The sequence below is a fragment of the Rhineura floridana genome, chromosome 11 (genome assembly GCF_030035675.1).
Source record: "Rhineura floridana isolate rRhiFlo1 chromosome 11, rRhiFlo1.hap2, whole genome shotgun sequence".
Classification (NCBI taxonomy): Eukaryota; Metazoa; Chordata; class Lepidosauria; order Squamata; family Rhineuridae; genus Rhineura; species Rhineura floridana.
Window position 1 is genome coordinate 24,675,618 of NC_084490.1, and position 15,342 is coordinate 24,690,959.

A 15,342-nucleotide genomic window follows, 5' to 3' on the forward strand; every position below is an offset into this window, starting at 1 on the left:
TCAGTCCTTATTTTTTATTAGGTATTCCCTGTTGTTCAACTCAGGCCGCAACAAAATAATGAAGCATTTGGGGGCAAATATGCACCCCAACAGCCCAGCACTGGAGGCTAAGATAGAAAAGATCTCCACAGCTACCATATATTTTCCCTTAGTGCTAAGGTAGGATGGAATAAAGGATAGCCAAACACTGCAAAAGACCAACATGCTGAAAGTGATGAACTTGGCTTCATTGAAACTGTCAGGTAACTTCCTGGCGAGGAATGCAACAGTGAAACTGATAATGGCCAGGAAGCCCATGTAGCCCAGGACACAGTAGAACATAGTCACTGATCCCTCATTACATTCCAGTACAATTTCTTTAGCCATTGAGTGCATGTCAACATCTGGGAATGGGGGCGTGGTTCCCAGCCACACAATACAGACACCTGCTTGAATAAGGGAGCAGGAAACAACGATGGAATTAGTCAATCTCATCCCCACCCACTTCCTCATCCTGGATCCTGGTTTGGTGGCCATGAAAGCCAAAACTACTGTGATGGTTTTTGCCAATACACAAGAAACAGCCACTGAGAAGATTATACCAAAAGCAGTTTGTCGGAGGAGACACGTCACCTTCTGAGGCTGGCCAATGAAGAGCAATGTACAAAGGAAGCAGAGCAGGAGAGAAATAAGGAGAGTGTAGGTGAGGTTCCTGTTGTTGGCTATGACTATGGGTGTGTTGTGGTGCTTCATAAATGTTCCTAGCACCAGGGCTGTGATTAAAGATAAGGAAAGTGCAAATAATGTTAAGGATATCCCCAAAGGTTCTTCATATGACAAGAACGTTAACATTTTAGGAATACAGAAATCCTGTTTTTTGCTTGGATAACTATTGTCTTTGCATTTAGAACACTCATTCATGTCTGAAAAAGAAAAAATGGTCTTGATCTCACAAACATGCATTGATACTGGAATTTATGCAAATTACAAAATCCATTCCATGTTGTTAATATGGTTTCGGGAAAGGCTGGTTTTAGAATTTAGAAGAAGTAAGCCCTTAGAGATTACCGAGTGCTACTCAATCGAAACCCAAGATCTGCCAAGATGAGTGAATTAGGATCTGGCAGATCTTCAGCTGAGCTGGCTAGTTCTGGAGTTAGCCAGGCTATGCTAGCATATCCCGCTCAGCCCAGCTCGGCCAGAGATATGCCAGCTTAATTTCCTCATCCTAGCTCAGCTAGGGCTCAACCAGCTGACCTCAGATTGGTGTGATTTATGTTGCATAACTCCCTCCCCATAAGCCTTCATTCATCTCAATCATGCAACACTGAATCACAGCTGAACTGACACTGGCAAAAAGGATGGTGTAAATCTGTTGGATATGTGTGTACATGCGTATGTGCCTCACATGAGTAGAAGAGCAAAAACTGTAGTTATGGGGTTAATCCAGCCAGGGAGAGCACCAAGGACGTTGGCAGGCAGCTGTGCCCAGCGAGGCCAGTCTTATCTACAAAAGGCTGGAGAGAAACCGAAAGAAGCTCTGTGGGGGAAGAAGTTCTTGCTAGGTGTTGTATTCGTGAGGGAAAAGTCTTGTATGCTGTTTTGCTACTTTAATGTCCACAGTAAAGGACTCTTAAAACAAGTTCTCTGTCTGTGCTTGGATTTCTTGAACGTTTTGCTGTTCACCTGTACAGAGCCGGACACGCAATTCCACACGCACCAACAAAATCAAGCTCCATTTTTCTGCTGAACCTACACTGTGGTAAGTCAAACTCTGTTTAACAGGATTGTTTTCCCTCTGCAAGGCCTGGGCAGTAGCCTCACTTCTGGATGTGGTTTGGGTCTGGTATACTTTAAACTGGCTTGCATGACTCAGGATTGCTCCTTAACCCTGCTATTTGACTTCTAACAACTGAATTTGGTAGTTATGTATATCTTTCCATCAGTTTATGGATCTGTTTTATTTTCTAAAATTCAACATATAATACCCTAGCTGGCATAATCATTTCAAACAATAAGACTTTTTAAATGTATTTATACAATATACTTTAAAAGAAAGTCAAAGAAAATGTTCCAAGTTGGATCCAAATGGAAGTCATATTTATTTATTCATTAAATTTATATCCCACCTTCCCCCCCCAAACAAATATCTACATTACAGTATATAGAAAGCTGTGCATAATCAGTGTATGTCAGGAGCCATACGTATTCAATGGGATTTATGAGTAATAAGTGTTGTGTATGTCAAAGGGTCTCCTCTAAACATTAGAATATCTGGCTCCAACCCTTTTGGAGCTAGGGACAAACATATTTCATAATTATTAGTATTGGTTTTAAAACATATTTACAGTCATTTTGGCCTCCTCACAGAACCATTAACAATTAATAAAGAGAAAAGATGAGTAAGGGGCATGGTAGAGGTGCATAAAAGTATGCATGGAATGGAGAAAGAGGATAGAGAGATGTTTTTTCTCCCTCTCTCATAATATTAGAACTTGAGACCATCCAATGAAGCTGAAAGTTGGAAGATTCAGGGCACAGAAAAGAAAGTACTTCTTCAGATAGTAGATAGTTTAACTGTAGAATTTGCTTCCACAAGATGTAGTGATGGTCACCAACTTGGATGGCTTTAAAAGAGGTTTAGATAAATTCATGGAGAATAAGTGTATCAATGGCTTCTAGCCATTGCCTACCACATTGACTATTTTCTATCTACACTGCCAAAGGCAGAATGCTTCTGAGTACCAGTTGCTTGGAATCACAAGTGGAGAGAGCACTGTTGCACCCATGCCCTACTTGTGGGCTTCTTATAGGCATCTGGCTGGCCACTGTGAAAACATGATGTTGGACTAGATGGACTTTGACATGATCCTGGCAGGTTTAAACCAGTTGTGCCATGTAATGGCATCCTCATTGATGCTGAACTCTTGCTCTAGAGAAGCCTGAGGGGCCATCCTCACAATTTTCATTCATGTAATATTCATGAATAGTGAGGGAACAAAATCCCAGTTAACAGAAGAAGTGTTGGTCACATCCACACCATATATTTCATAGAATCATAGAACAGTAGAGTTGGAAGGGGCCTATAAGGCCATCAAATCCAACCCCCTGCTCAATGCAGGAATCCAAATCAGATGGCTGTCCAGCTGTCTCTTGAATGTCTCCAGTGTTGGAGAGTCCACTACCTCTCTAGGTAATTGGTTTCATTGTCGTATGGCTCTAACAGTTAGGAAGTTTTTCCTGATGTCCAGTTGAAATCTGGCTTCCTGCAACTTGAGCCCATTATTCTGTGTCCTGCACTCTGGGACGATCGAGAAGAGATCCTGGCCCTCCTCTGTGTGGTAACCTTTCATGTACTTGAAGAGTGCTATCATATCTCCCCTCAGTCTTCTCTTCTCCAGACTAAACATGCCCAGTTCTTTCAGTCTCTCCTCATAGGGCTTGATTTCCAGTCCCCTGATCACCCTTGTTGATTATATTTAAAGCATTCTTATACCATTTTAAAAGTCATGGCTCCCTGCAAATAATCCTGAGAACTGTACTTTGTTAATTATGCTGGGAGTTGTTATGTGACCCCTCACAGAGCCCTAATTCCCAGCACCTCAACAAATGACTGTTCCCAGGATTCTATGGGGGAAGAAATGGCTGTTAAAATGGTATAACGCTGCTGTAAATCTATGCTGTAGATGGGACCTAACCCTCAAGCTTATGCCATTATTAAGTATGTTAGTCTTTAAGGTGTCAGAAAACTCTGTATTGATTTCTCTCTTTAGGTATCACCAGAATCACCCATCATACACATGCACACACAAACATAAAACGACCAGATTCTTTCCTCTGCAGTAGTTTTACCACAGCCATTTAATACAAAACCTTTCATTCACATTCAAAATACTGAAGTAAAGTTACCCTAATTTTATCTGCACATTCTCTGGATGTTTTATAATCTGTACAGTATCTTTCTTACCTTCCTGGTCTGAAATCTTCCCTTCTGGACATGGGATGCAATCATAGCAGCAAAATGGCTCCCCCTCCTTCACTTTCTTTCTAAAACCAGGAGGGCAACTTTCAGTACAGACAGAAAGAGGCTGTGCCTAATCAATACATGAAAGAGAGAAAGTTAATCTTGAAAACATTGAGTTTGGAATCCTTAACATTTTTGGGTGGGTGGAGGAGGATTTCCTTATTTTGTTAAAGTAACTTTCCATTCATGTGATCATTAGACAGCATTTGATATGCCATAGGCTGTTCCTTCTTTTCTTTACTAAAACAGAGAACATGGTACAGCATTGTTTCTATATTTATAACCAGTTCTAAAGCAGACAGAGTCTGTCTCTTGTTGGAGGATAAAGGAACAGGTGGGTAGCAGAAGGCTGAATTCTCTGCCAACTAAATTCTGTAATCCACACATTGTGCCTCTTTCAGTCAAGAACCAGTATTTTATAGGGGTTCATTGTCTAATTAAATAAATTTACTCACTAACCTCTCCAAAGTGCCTTTAGTAGGATCCTACCTGATTAAACCAGTTGTGCCATGTAATGGCATCCTCATGGATGCTGAACACTTGCTCTGGAGGAGCCTGGGGGTCCATCCTCCCAATTTGCACTTGGTGATAGGATTTGTTTGAAGAAGCAATCAAGTTAATAAGATCAAATCCAGCAACTAATTCCCCATTGTGATTGAAGGAAACTTTGTCCCCAGCAGTGTTGTTAAATGAAACACGTCTTAGAAAGTGATGGAGCTACGTGGAAAAAGCATAAGGCAAGAGTTAAGGCTGCACCTGGATATTTTAGACTACAGTTAAATGTCAGGAAGAGAATGTGGTCATGACCAGTTTTTGTTCGGATGAGAACTGATTGGTCGAGCCCAAGAAAGTCAATCAGGCCCATGCACCCATGACTTATCAGCAATGCTTGAGATACAGGGGTGGGGAATTGAGCCAGGCCCCTTACCTTGTGTGATGGCACCCTTACTCACTCACTTTCTGTCCCTATGAGTTGCAGTGGATGTTATCATAGAGTAAACCCATCAAAATTAATGGACATGACTATGTGCATGGGTGGTATTGTGTTAGTCTTATTTAGAACAGACCAACTGAAGTTAACAGATATGAGTAAGGAGACAATCTAAGCCCCATATCCAAAAGGATGAGCAAGTTAGGATCTGGTGTAAGTCACCAATCCTGGCTCAGCTAGAGATACGCTGGCATATGTCCCTCTTCTGGGTTCAGCTGGAGCTGGTCATCCAGGGTCAGCAAAAGTCCCCAAAAAGGGACATTCTGGGGGTGTGGGAGGGGGCGAGACTAGGCTGCAGAGGACTTCTGCTGAATCCAAACTGTAATCAGCTCAGTCATATCACCTGGCAACTCAGCAGAAGTTACACTGGCAACAAGAGTGGTGTAAGTCAAACTCTATTTTAAATGTTTCTTTTCCCTAACTTTGGTTCATTACTTTCAATTAGCTTGCTCTGAGTAGGACTTAGTTGAATACAACCCTGTTAATTTCTTCTCTTTACAAAATTTATCTGGATATAATCCTATGTGTCTGATTGAGGAGGGCCATTTAGGGAGCAATTCTCAATCATGAAAGCTGGAGTAATTTATGGCAATTTACGTTAAACTAGCGTAAATCTCTATGGATATGTATGGATCTCTGTGTATGGATCTCTATGTATGAATGTGAAAGTTGGTCAGAGAAAAAAGTGGATAAGAGAAAAATCAACTCATTTGAAATGTGGTGCTGGAGGAGAGCTTTGTGCATACCATGGACTGCGAAAAAGACAAATAATTGGGTATTATAACAAATTAAACCAGAACTGTCACTAGAAGCTAAAATGATGAAACTGAGGTTATCATACTTTGGACACACAATGAGAACGCATGATTCACTAGAAAAGACAATAATGCTAGGAAAAACAGAAGGGATCAGAAAAAGAGGAAGACCAAAGAAGAGTTGGATTGATTCCATAAAGGAAGCCACAGAACTGAACTTCTAAGATCTGAACAGGGTGGTTCATGACAGATGCTCTTGGAGGTCACTGATTCATAGGGACACCATTAGTCGTAGTCGACTTGAAGGCACATAACAACAACAAGCGTAAAATTACCCCAGATCTAAACCCCATTCAGGAGCAAAGCTACTGCCAGCTCATCCAGTTGAAGCCTGGCAGAGGGACAACAATCCTATAAAACAGAGTTTTACTTATACCACCCTTTTTGCCGGCATAAATTCATCTGGGTTGCTAGGTCATATGATTCAGTTAAATGGAATTAGGATCCTCTTAAGTCTCTTCCACCCCCCTGGGTCCTACCTCGACCCTCCCCAAGAACATCCATTTTGGGGGGTTTATGTCAGCATAAGTTACACCAATCTGAACTCAGCTGCCTGAGCCCTGGATGAACTGGGATAAACAAGTTAAGCCAGTATATCTCTGGCTGAGCCAGGATGAGTAAGTCAATGTAGCCTGGCTGAGCTAGAAACCAATTGGCTGACCCAAAGATCCACCAGATCCTAACTCATTCATCCTGGTGGAACTTGGGTTTGGATTGTGCACTGAGCCTTCAGCTCTGCATTCCTTTGTTCTCAGACTTTTCATCCAGATCAACCCATGTTATGTCCCAGGTAGAATCTCATTTTAGCTAGCTGCCTGTCTGCCTGTGCCTCTTGCTGCATGTGCCTTATTTGGGCAGGTGATCCCTCCTGGCAACTATAGTATCATGCCATACTCCAAAGGTTCCAGATTTAGTTAAATTAAATACTTGAGGGAAATTTCCAGGTAAGAGAAACAGACATGCTGAATGCTTTAAAGCTAACCTTGTACGTGGAGTATTGGCAGAATCCTAGCTCCAAGTTGAACACATAAGCAGAATGGGCAGGAGAGGATGTGAGGGAAACTCTAACTCAGATGAACATCAGGATCCATGAAGGGGTGGCCTCTACAGCTGTGAGACTATTTGGGGAAGATGAAGACTGCTAAAATGGTAAGAGCAGTTAATTTTATTAAATAAGTAAAACTGGCCACATCTGATTATACAGCCACGAGAAAAACAGACACCTGCTCAGCTTTTTTCTGTCAGTGTTGACATAATATGTTGAAATTAATTAAAATTCAGCCATGTTCACAGAGTACTTGTAATCCTATAACTGACCTTGCCCCATACTCTGACCTTCATCTTCTGAAAGTTAAAAGTTAACAAAAATGGCTGGCCTATTTTTAATTAATTTAAGAAATTTAGCATTGTAGTCACTGATAAGCCCTGGCATGCTCAGTAAGAACCAACTGTCAGTGTTCTAAAAGCCAGACTTACAGCTGCTGGGCTTGCCTAATCAGGGGGCCATAACCACACCAGACCTTTATTTCGTTTCTGACAGTCATGGCTTCCCCCAAAGAATCCTGGGAAGTGTAGTTTGTGAAGGGTACTGAGGGGAGACTCCTATTCCCCTGACAGAGCTCCAGTGGCCAGACTGGTTTAACAGTCAGCCGCTCTGACTGAAGCTCTGTGAGGGGAACAGGGCACCTCCTAGCAACTCTCAGCACCCTTCACCAACTACACTTCCCAGAATTGTTTGGGAGAAGTCATGACTGTCCAAAGTGAAATAAAGGCATGGTGTGGATGTGGCCAGGGACAGCTTTAGTTTAAATTTGGGTGGGAAACTACATGTGCCTGCTGTAGAATAAAAAGGTAGGGAAAATGCTGAAAAACAATGATACTGTTCATAATGTTTTCCTTTTGGAAAGAAAAGGAGCTTCCCCTCTCCCAGTGCCCACCCACCCAATCTCCTCCCCTCCTCCCCCTTTCTCCCTCCCCTCCCTGACTTCCTCCTCCCCTCCCTGCCCCTGCCCAGGTCCCCTCATTGCACAGAGGTAAATCCCATTGAACTAAAAAAGCATGCAAATGATCAAACCTGCCCTCCACTCCTCCTCCCTCCTCTCTCTTGCCCCTTCCCTCCCCCTTTCTTTAAGTTTCTCTTCCAATCCCCTCCTTCCCACTCCCACTCCCCATGGTCAGTTTTACCTATCTTAAGCCTGATTGCATGGGAGTAAATCCCACTGAGCTCAATAAGCACGCACATGATCAAACCTGCACCCCTCCTCCTCCTCCCTCCCATCACCTCCCTTTTGCCCTTTTCCTCCCTCTTCTTTCATCCCTCCCCTCCCCTTCCAATCCCCTCCTTCCCCTTCCCCTTCCCCTCCTTCTGCTCCCCTTCCCCCTCTCTTCCTCATTCCCTCTCCCCTCCCTCTCCTCCCCCATGGCCTGTTTTAGCTATCCTAACCTGGACTGCATGGGAGTAAATCCCATTGAGCTCAATAAGCATGCAGATGATCAGACCCGCCTTTTCCCTCCTTCCCCTCTCTTCTCCCTCCCTCCTCCCTTCCTCCTCCCTTCTTCCTCCCCTCTCCTCTTCCTTCTTCCTTCTCCCCTGCCCACTCCACCTCTCCCTCCCCCTTGGTCAGTTTCACCTGTCCTAAGCATGATTGCAGGGGAGTAAATCTCACTGAGCTCAATCAGCATGCAAATGATCAATCCATTCTCAGCAAACTTGCACAGGATCCCATATCTTAACTCCCAGATTAAAAAGCAGAGAAATTCACTAACAGGAAAAAAAACCTTGCAGTTGAAGAATGTACCTATAGTGAACATATGTTTCTATCAAACTTTAAAAAGCTACAGATTGGTAGCTAACATATGCTCAGAGGCACATGTTACCAAATTCTTCCAAGCTACACAGGAAGTGGATTGGACTGTGAAAGACCAACCCAGATTGTGTTTGCATGTTCACAAATTTGTTGGGCAGTACAATATCTCAGAGGAGGTCAGGTCTCCTGCTCCCCTGGTGCATTCACTATAGCTGCCCAATTTCCCTGCATTTTAAAGTTTGATAGAAATATCTGTTGGATATAGGCACGTTCTTAACTCATAAGGTTTTTTGCCTATTAGTGAATATATATTACATTATAATGGCTCAAAGGTTACAAGACCCTATGCGAATCAAAAGGATTAAAACAGTCGCTGTAATGTTCGAGCTGCAGCTTAACAGCAGAGCACAGGTTATCCATGCAAAAGGTACCACATTCAATTCCTGGTGTCTCTGAATAAGTTGACACTGTTGACAACTCTGAACTATATGGACCAATCATCTGACTTGGCATAAGGCGGCTTGCGGACAACAAAGAACAACAGAGAGAAGGATGATGGGTAAATGACGGCATGGACTATTATTTTAGTTATAGCTGATGGGGAGAGGAAGGAAGTTAAAAGTGTGAGCACTGGAAAAAATGGGTAGTTTACTACACAGATAGGAGGCATTGTAATAGTTGCATATAAGGTGGTCTGCCATGCGAGGATGTTGACTCTGTTACCTTCCATGAATCTTGAGTATGAAGGTTTAGTCCTCCTTTATCTGTCATTGCCCTGTGTTTCAGTTTAGATGATGACATGACCTGCAAAGCATGGGCCACTGTGTAGACAGCAGTATAGATGCTGTAGCTATGACTAGTAATGCTCATTTCAAAGAAAATTGATGGAAGGCTCTTCAACGTCTCCTCCCCTGTGCAAATGTTGCCATCCACATTGCTCACAATAGTATCTGGAAGGACACAGTCAAAGGCTTGATGCCAGAAGTCCCTGATAAATCCATCTTCTTTTGTGCTGGAAGGGTTTCTGCTCTCAGCAAACAGCTTGAATCCTGGTGGGTTACTGGAGTGAATTGTGAAGGACAGAGCACCGTGCATTATTTCTGTATCCCAATTCCTCTGAAAAAGGAAAGATGTGAGCTCCATCTGGGCTGTCATTATCCACACTCGACCTTTTGGTTGGTTTGCCACATGCTCTATTGCGGGCACATGTGCAAACCATCTCAGAAATGCCATGGAAAAAGAATCTCCATAGACAACAACTGCGTTAGCTTTGCTGCCCATGATTTGATCATATATTTTTACACCCTGTTGTAGTATATCCATAAATTGACTGACAGAAATGAATTTGGGGAGTCTTTCTTTGAAGGCAAAACAAACACCATTCCGGGAAAACTCTGGAAACACAGCCTGCACAAATCTTTCTCCACTGTCATCATCCAAAATAAGAACCCCGATCCACGTCCACTTAAAATGTAGGAGCAAAGAGAGAATCCCTGCATACTGGTGGGCTTCCTGAGGGACCATCTGGTACAAGGAAAGGCCTGGGGTTTTATCATTCATTACTGGAGCAGAGCCATATATGAGCTGAAGAGAGATGCATGGAGAAAACAATACTAATAACAATATGTATATGGCAGTTTCAATCGTTTATTGAAAATCAGATGCATTGTGCCAACAAACCTTGCAACAACTCTGTAATGCAAGTTTTTTGTTATACCTCCCATGTGACAGTGACTATCATTGAGAAAACAGTGTATGCCCTATTGCTACCTTCTGAGCTCATATCTGAGGGAAGAACTACACTGGGTTTTCCTGAATGAAAACTCCCAGTCTTTCCACAGGTATTCAGATACAAGGCTTTTTAAAATAAATAAAAAGGGTGTGTCTGTTTGTTTATGCTCATAACTACACAGATGTAGTTATGTACATGCTATGGTGAATATATTTCAAATTGATTTCAAATTGGGTTCAATATAAATTTATTAACTTCACTAAATATTTAGGGACAAGAACCTAGTATTACCCCTGCACACTATCTATTTACAGTACTTATTATACAGCCACAGGAGTGGCTGTATACTATAGCCAGCATGGATTTTTCACATTCCGCAATGTCAAATTGAAAATACCCCCATGCCATTCTGATGCTTTCCATAATCTCATTTCAAAACAAAACCTTACAAAACTTATGGTCCTGAACTCAGAAACGCTTGCTTAACAACCCTCTCAATTTTCACGGCGATACACAAAACAGTCAGAGAGAATAGACAGTTCAAAGTGTAAAAAGAGAGAGAGAAAATGACAACAACCAGAGCCCTTTTGGACTTTTTTCTGTCAGAGTTCTCATAATCTGTTGAAATTAAATAAAAATCAGCCATGTTCACAGAGTACTTGACATCCTATTACTGACCTTACCCCATACTCTGACCTTCATCTTCTGTAGTTTAAAAGTTAAAAAAATGCCTGGCTGAATTTTAATTAATTTAAGAAATTTTCCATTGAAATGAATGATAGACAGTCATGGCTTCCCCCAAAGAATCCCAGGAAGGGCAGTTTTTGAAGGGTGCTGAGAGGAGACATCTATTCCACTGAGAGAGCTCCAGTGGCCAGACTGGTTTAACAGTCAGTCACTCTGATTGAAGGTCTGTGAGGGAAACAGGGCGTCTCCTTGCAACTTTCAGCACCCTTCACTAACTACACTTTCCAGGATTCTTTGGGGAAAGCAACGGCTGTCCAAAGTGAAATAAAGGCCTGGTGTGGATGTGGCCAGGGACAGCTTTGGTTGAAATTTGGGTGGGAGGCTACATGTACCTTCTGTAGAATAAAAAAGATGTGGGAAACGCTGAAAAGCAATGGTAATGTTCACAATGTTTTCCTTTTGGAAAGGGGCTTCCCTTCTGCCCAGTGCCCACCCACCCAATCTCTTCTCCTCCTACTACTCTCCCTGCCCCTCCCCCAGGTCAGTGTTGGACTACAACCTGAGATACCAGGGTTCAAATCCCCACACAGCCATGAAGCTCACTGGGTGATTTTGAGCCAGTCACTGCCTCTCAGCCTCATCCCCATCCCCTTCCAATCCCCATCTCCCCCTTCCCCCTCCCTTCCCCCTCCTCATGGTCAGTTTTCTTAAGCATGATTGCTTAAGAAACTCTATAAACATGCAAATGATCAAACCTATCCTCCCCTCCCCCTTCCTTTGCCCACCTCCAATCCACTGCTTCCCCTCCCCCCTCCCCCATGGTCACTTTTACCTATCCTAACCATGATTACATAGGAGTAAATCCCATTGAACTCAATAAGCATGCAAATGATCAGACCTGCCTTCCCCTCTCCTCTCTCTTTCTCCTTCCTTCTTCTCTCCTCCCCTCTTACTTGTTTCTCCTCCACTCCTGCCCACTCCAGCCCTCCCTCCCTCCTCCACAGTCAGTTTTACATATCCTAAGTATGATTGCATGGGAGTAAATCCCACTGAACTCAATAAGCATGCAAATGATCAAACCTGTCCTTTTCCCCTTCCCCTCCTGCTCCCAGATTAAAAAGCAGAGAAATTCACTAATAGGCAAAAAACGTACCTATAGCCCTCAGATATTTCTATCAACCTCTAAAAAGCAGGGGGATTGGGCAGCTATAGCGAATGCACCAGGGGAGCAGGAGACCTGACCTCCTCTCTGAGATATTGTACTGCCCTACAAATTTGTCAAAATGCAAACACCATTTGGGTTGGTCTTTCACAGTCCAATCCACTTCCTGTGTAGCTTGGAAGAATTTGCCTCTGAGCATATGGTGAGTGGTGGCAACACCTGCAATCAGCCCAAATAATAGAAAGAAGACATTTGCTGTGCTGTTCTTGTTTTAGCAGGGAGGAAGCAACATTATTAAGACAGTTGATATAGTTCAGATGGCCACTTTAAATATGTTTGATTTATTTTGCAATTTTAGTGAAGTTTCCTATAGGAAAAATTTCCTTTTGTTTCTATTTCTGTGAATATGTGAAGTACAGCAACACTTTACAAAATTTACACTAAAAAGACTCCAAAAATAACTGTGGAATAATGGCACTGACTTTTCTGCAGAATAGTCTCCAGTGGACATCAGGAGTGTCTCAATTTGAACAAGGTAAAACAGTGGGAGGTGAAATATATTTTAGCAAAATTCTAGGTGTGCTCTATGTTTTTAATTGACCGTGCCCACTTTGCCTTAAATAAAGTAGTTTAAACACAGCAGGATGAAAACATGCATCCTCTTTTTTCCAACAGCTAGAGTCATTGCTGAAGTAGCAACATATTGTAATCAGTCTGATTTTACATCAAACTGCAGTTGCAGATTCAACTGTTAATGCACCCAAAATGGAAATAGAACATAACCTCCAGTTTGAAACACAAAAGGCTGTCTTCCCCATTATATGACACTGACCAATAAAAAGGCTTTTTAATTAATAAAAATAAATTTGACACAGATTTCTAGGATGAATAATGAGGGAAATTATTTTTTCTAGGTTAGATTCTCTGTAGAAACATTAGTAACACAGGAAAGAAGCAAAGTAAGAAGAACACCAACAAACATACAAAAATATAATTCTCCATCTTTGGAGATGGTAGGTGTTGCCACCACTCCCCAGATGCTCAGAGCAGAGCTTGGAAAAGTTACTTTTTTGAACTACAACTCCCATCAGCCCAATCCAGTGGCCATGCTGGCTGGAGCTGATGGGAGTTGTAGTTTTAAAAAGTAACTTTTCCAAGCTCTGGCTCAGAGGCACATGTTACCAAATTCCTCCAAGCTACACAGCAAGTGGATTCCTGGACTGTGAAAGACCAACCCAAATTGTGTTTGCATTTTTACAAATTTGACAAATATCCAGTGCAATATCTCAGAGAGGAGGTCAGGTCTCCTGCTCCCCTGGTGCATTCACTATAGCCGCCCAATTTCCCTGCTTTTTAAAGGTTGATAGAAATATCTGTTGGCTATAGGTATGCTGTTAAACTGCAAGGTTTTTTGCCTATTAGTGAATATACAATATGTATATACCAGAATTTATATATTACAATATCAGGAAAGTACATAGCAATAAAACATAAAAATATTATTAAAGACAGTACAAAACATTCATTAAAATGGCTGGCCGGTTTTTTTTAAAAAAAGGTTTAAACTGCCAAACTGCTGTATATGCCTTTATTAGAGCTGAACCATCACTCTCACCTGCAAATACTGTAAGATACTCAAGTGCTGAGCTTTTTCTTGTTGCGTCGGACAAGGGTCTACTTTGTAAAGTAGATTTACTTCCTACAGATGTTCTGGGGTTAGCAGGAAACCTCTCCCCGCAGAAGTGATTTCCAGAGCATTCTGACAGTAGTAGAAGCAGCAAGATTAAGTATGCAAGCATATTAAATGCAGCAATCATTCTATTCACAGTATCTGCAGTGATATAGAGCGAGTCAAAAACAGTTGTGGCTCTTCCAATATTCATTCCACGTGCAGGATGGGGGGTGGGAGAAGAACCTTCAATATTTAAAATTCCAAATGGGATATTTATGTGAACGTGTCCAGTGTTGCAGAGAAAATGTCCTTTTTAAAGGCTACCCACTTGAATACATTCTTGACACTCACATCTATCTGTCTGTCTGTCTGTCAAATTTACAAATGAACAATAAATATTAGTGTTCTTAGCCTGGATCTGTCTTTTAAAAAAAATCAATCTGATTTGGTCCAAAGTGCTCATTTCTGTTTTTCAGTCACACAAAAAGACATCTGGAAGGCCCAAGGAAGCATGAGTTCAGTTCTCACACTAAACACACACACTACACAGACAGACACACAGGTATCTTACCTGTGGAATCTTATAGATATCTAAGATAGTTGCCACATAAAGAGAGATTTGGGATTCCAGCCCTCCAATGACTGCAATTAGATTTTTCTGGATGTCACATTGGTAGTTGGGGATCAACCTCTTTAGTGCTGATAGAAGCAGCAATGTGGCATGATAGGTCTTCCTTGCCTTGTCATAACTGTCATAGATGCGGAAGCCCAGGGTGACATTTGGTAAGATCTGAGGGTTTTCATTGATCTCCTTCACTGCAAATGCCAAGGCTAGGATGTGCTGGTAATACTTAGGAATTATGCTAGAAAAAGAGTTGCATTGTGTATCAGAAGGATATTCCTTGTTTAGTTTAATTATCACCACTGTTTTCTGTGCAACCATCATTGCCATCATCATAATAATTTTATTTATGTTTCTTTAATTTATGAGCTGCTTTTCATATGACAGTCTCAAAGTGACATACACAACAGAAATCATATCAATAAAAACAAGGGAACATATTGATACAGTATCTGAAATCCACATTATTCATTATGTGTGGTATTCAACTTAAGCCACACTCATAGTAGACCCAATCTCTCTGTTCACCTTCAGAACACGACAATCTCTATATTTCTGGTTAGGTATCATTTTTAGAGAACTGTTACCTCAAAACTATTTTATGACTCAACATCAGTCATAACTGCTATTTAACTCATTTAAATACACATATACTGTCTTGTCAATAACAAGAACTTTACTACCAATTAGTCCTACTAACAGATTTTCAGTAAAATAAAGTTGTCCAAAATATGAAATTAAATAGCAGGAAATTATTGATGTTAATAAAATTGACATTCATCAGGAACATATGAAGGCAGTGATGGTGGCACCTATCAACTAGAAATACTTTAGTGTATCTCATAAAATAA

At 41.6% G+C, this 15,342-nt stretch overlaps 1 protein-coding gene across 1 annotated transcript; it reads right to left on the reverse strand.

Annotated features, from left to right (window-relative positions):
* Nucleotides 1–14,812, reverse strand: LOC133367551 (vomeronasal type-2 receptor 26-like). Its single transcript, XM_061591642.1, has 5 exons — nt 14,441–14,812; nt 9,340–10,200; nt 4,493–4,720; nt 3,947–4,073; nt 1–902 (listed from the first exon to the last, which is right to left on the reverse strand). The coding sequence occupies exons 1-5, from the start codon at nt 14,810–14,812 to the stop codon at nt 1–3; spliced, it is 2,490 nt and encodes an 829-aa protein (XP_061447626.1).
* Between the last annotated feature and the right edge of the window lie 530 nt (nt 14,813–15,342).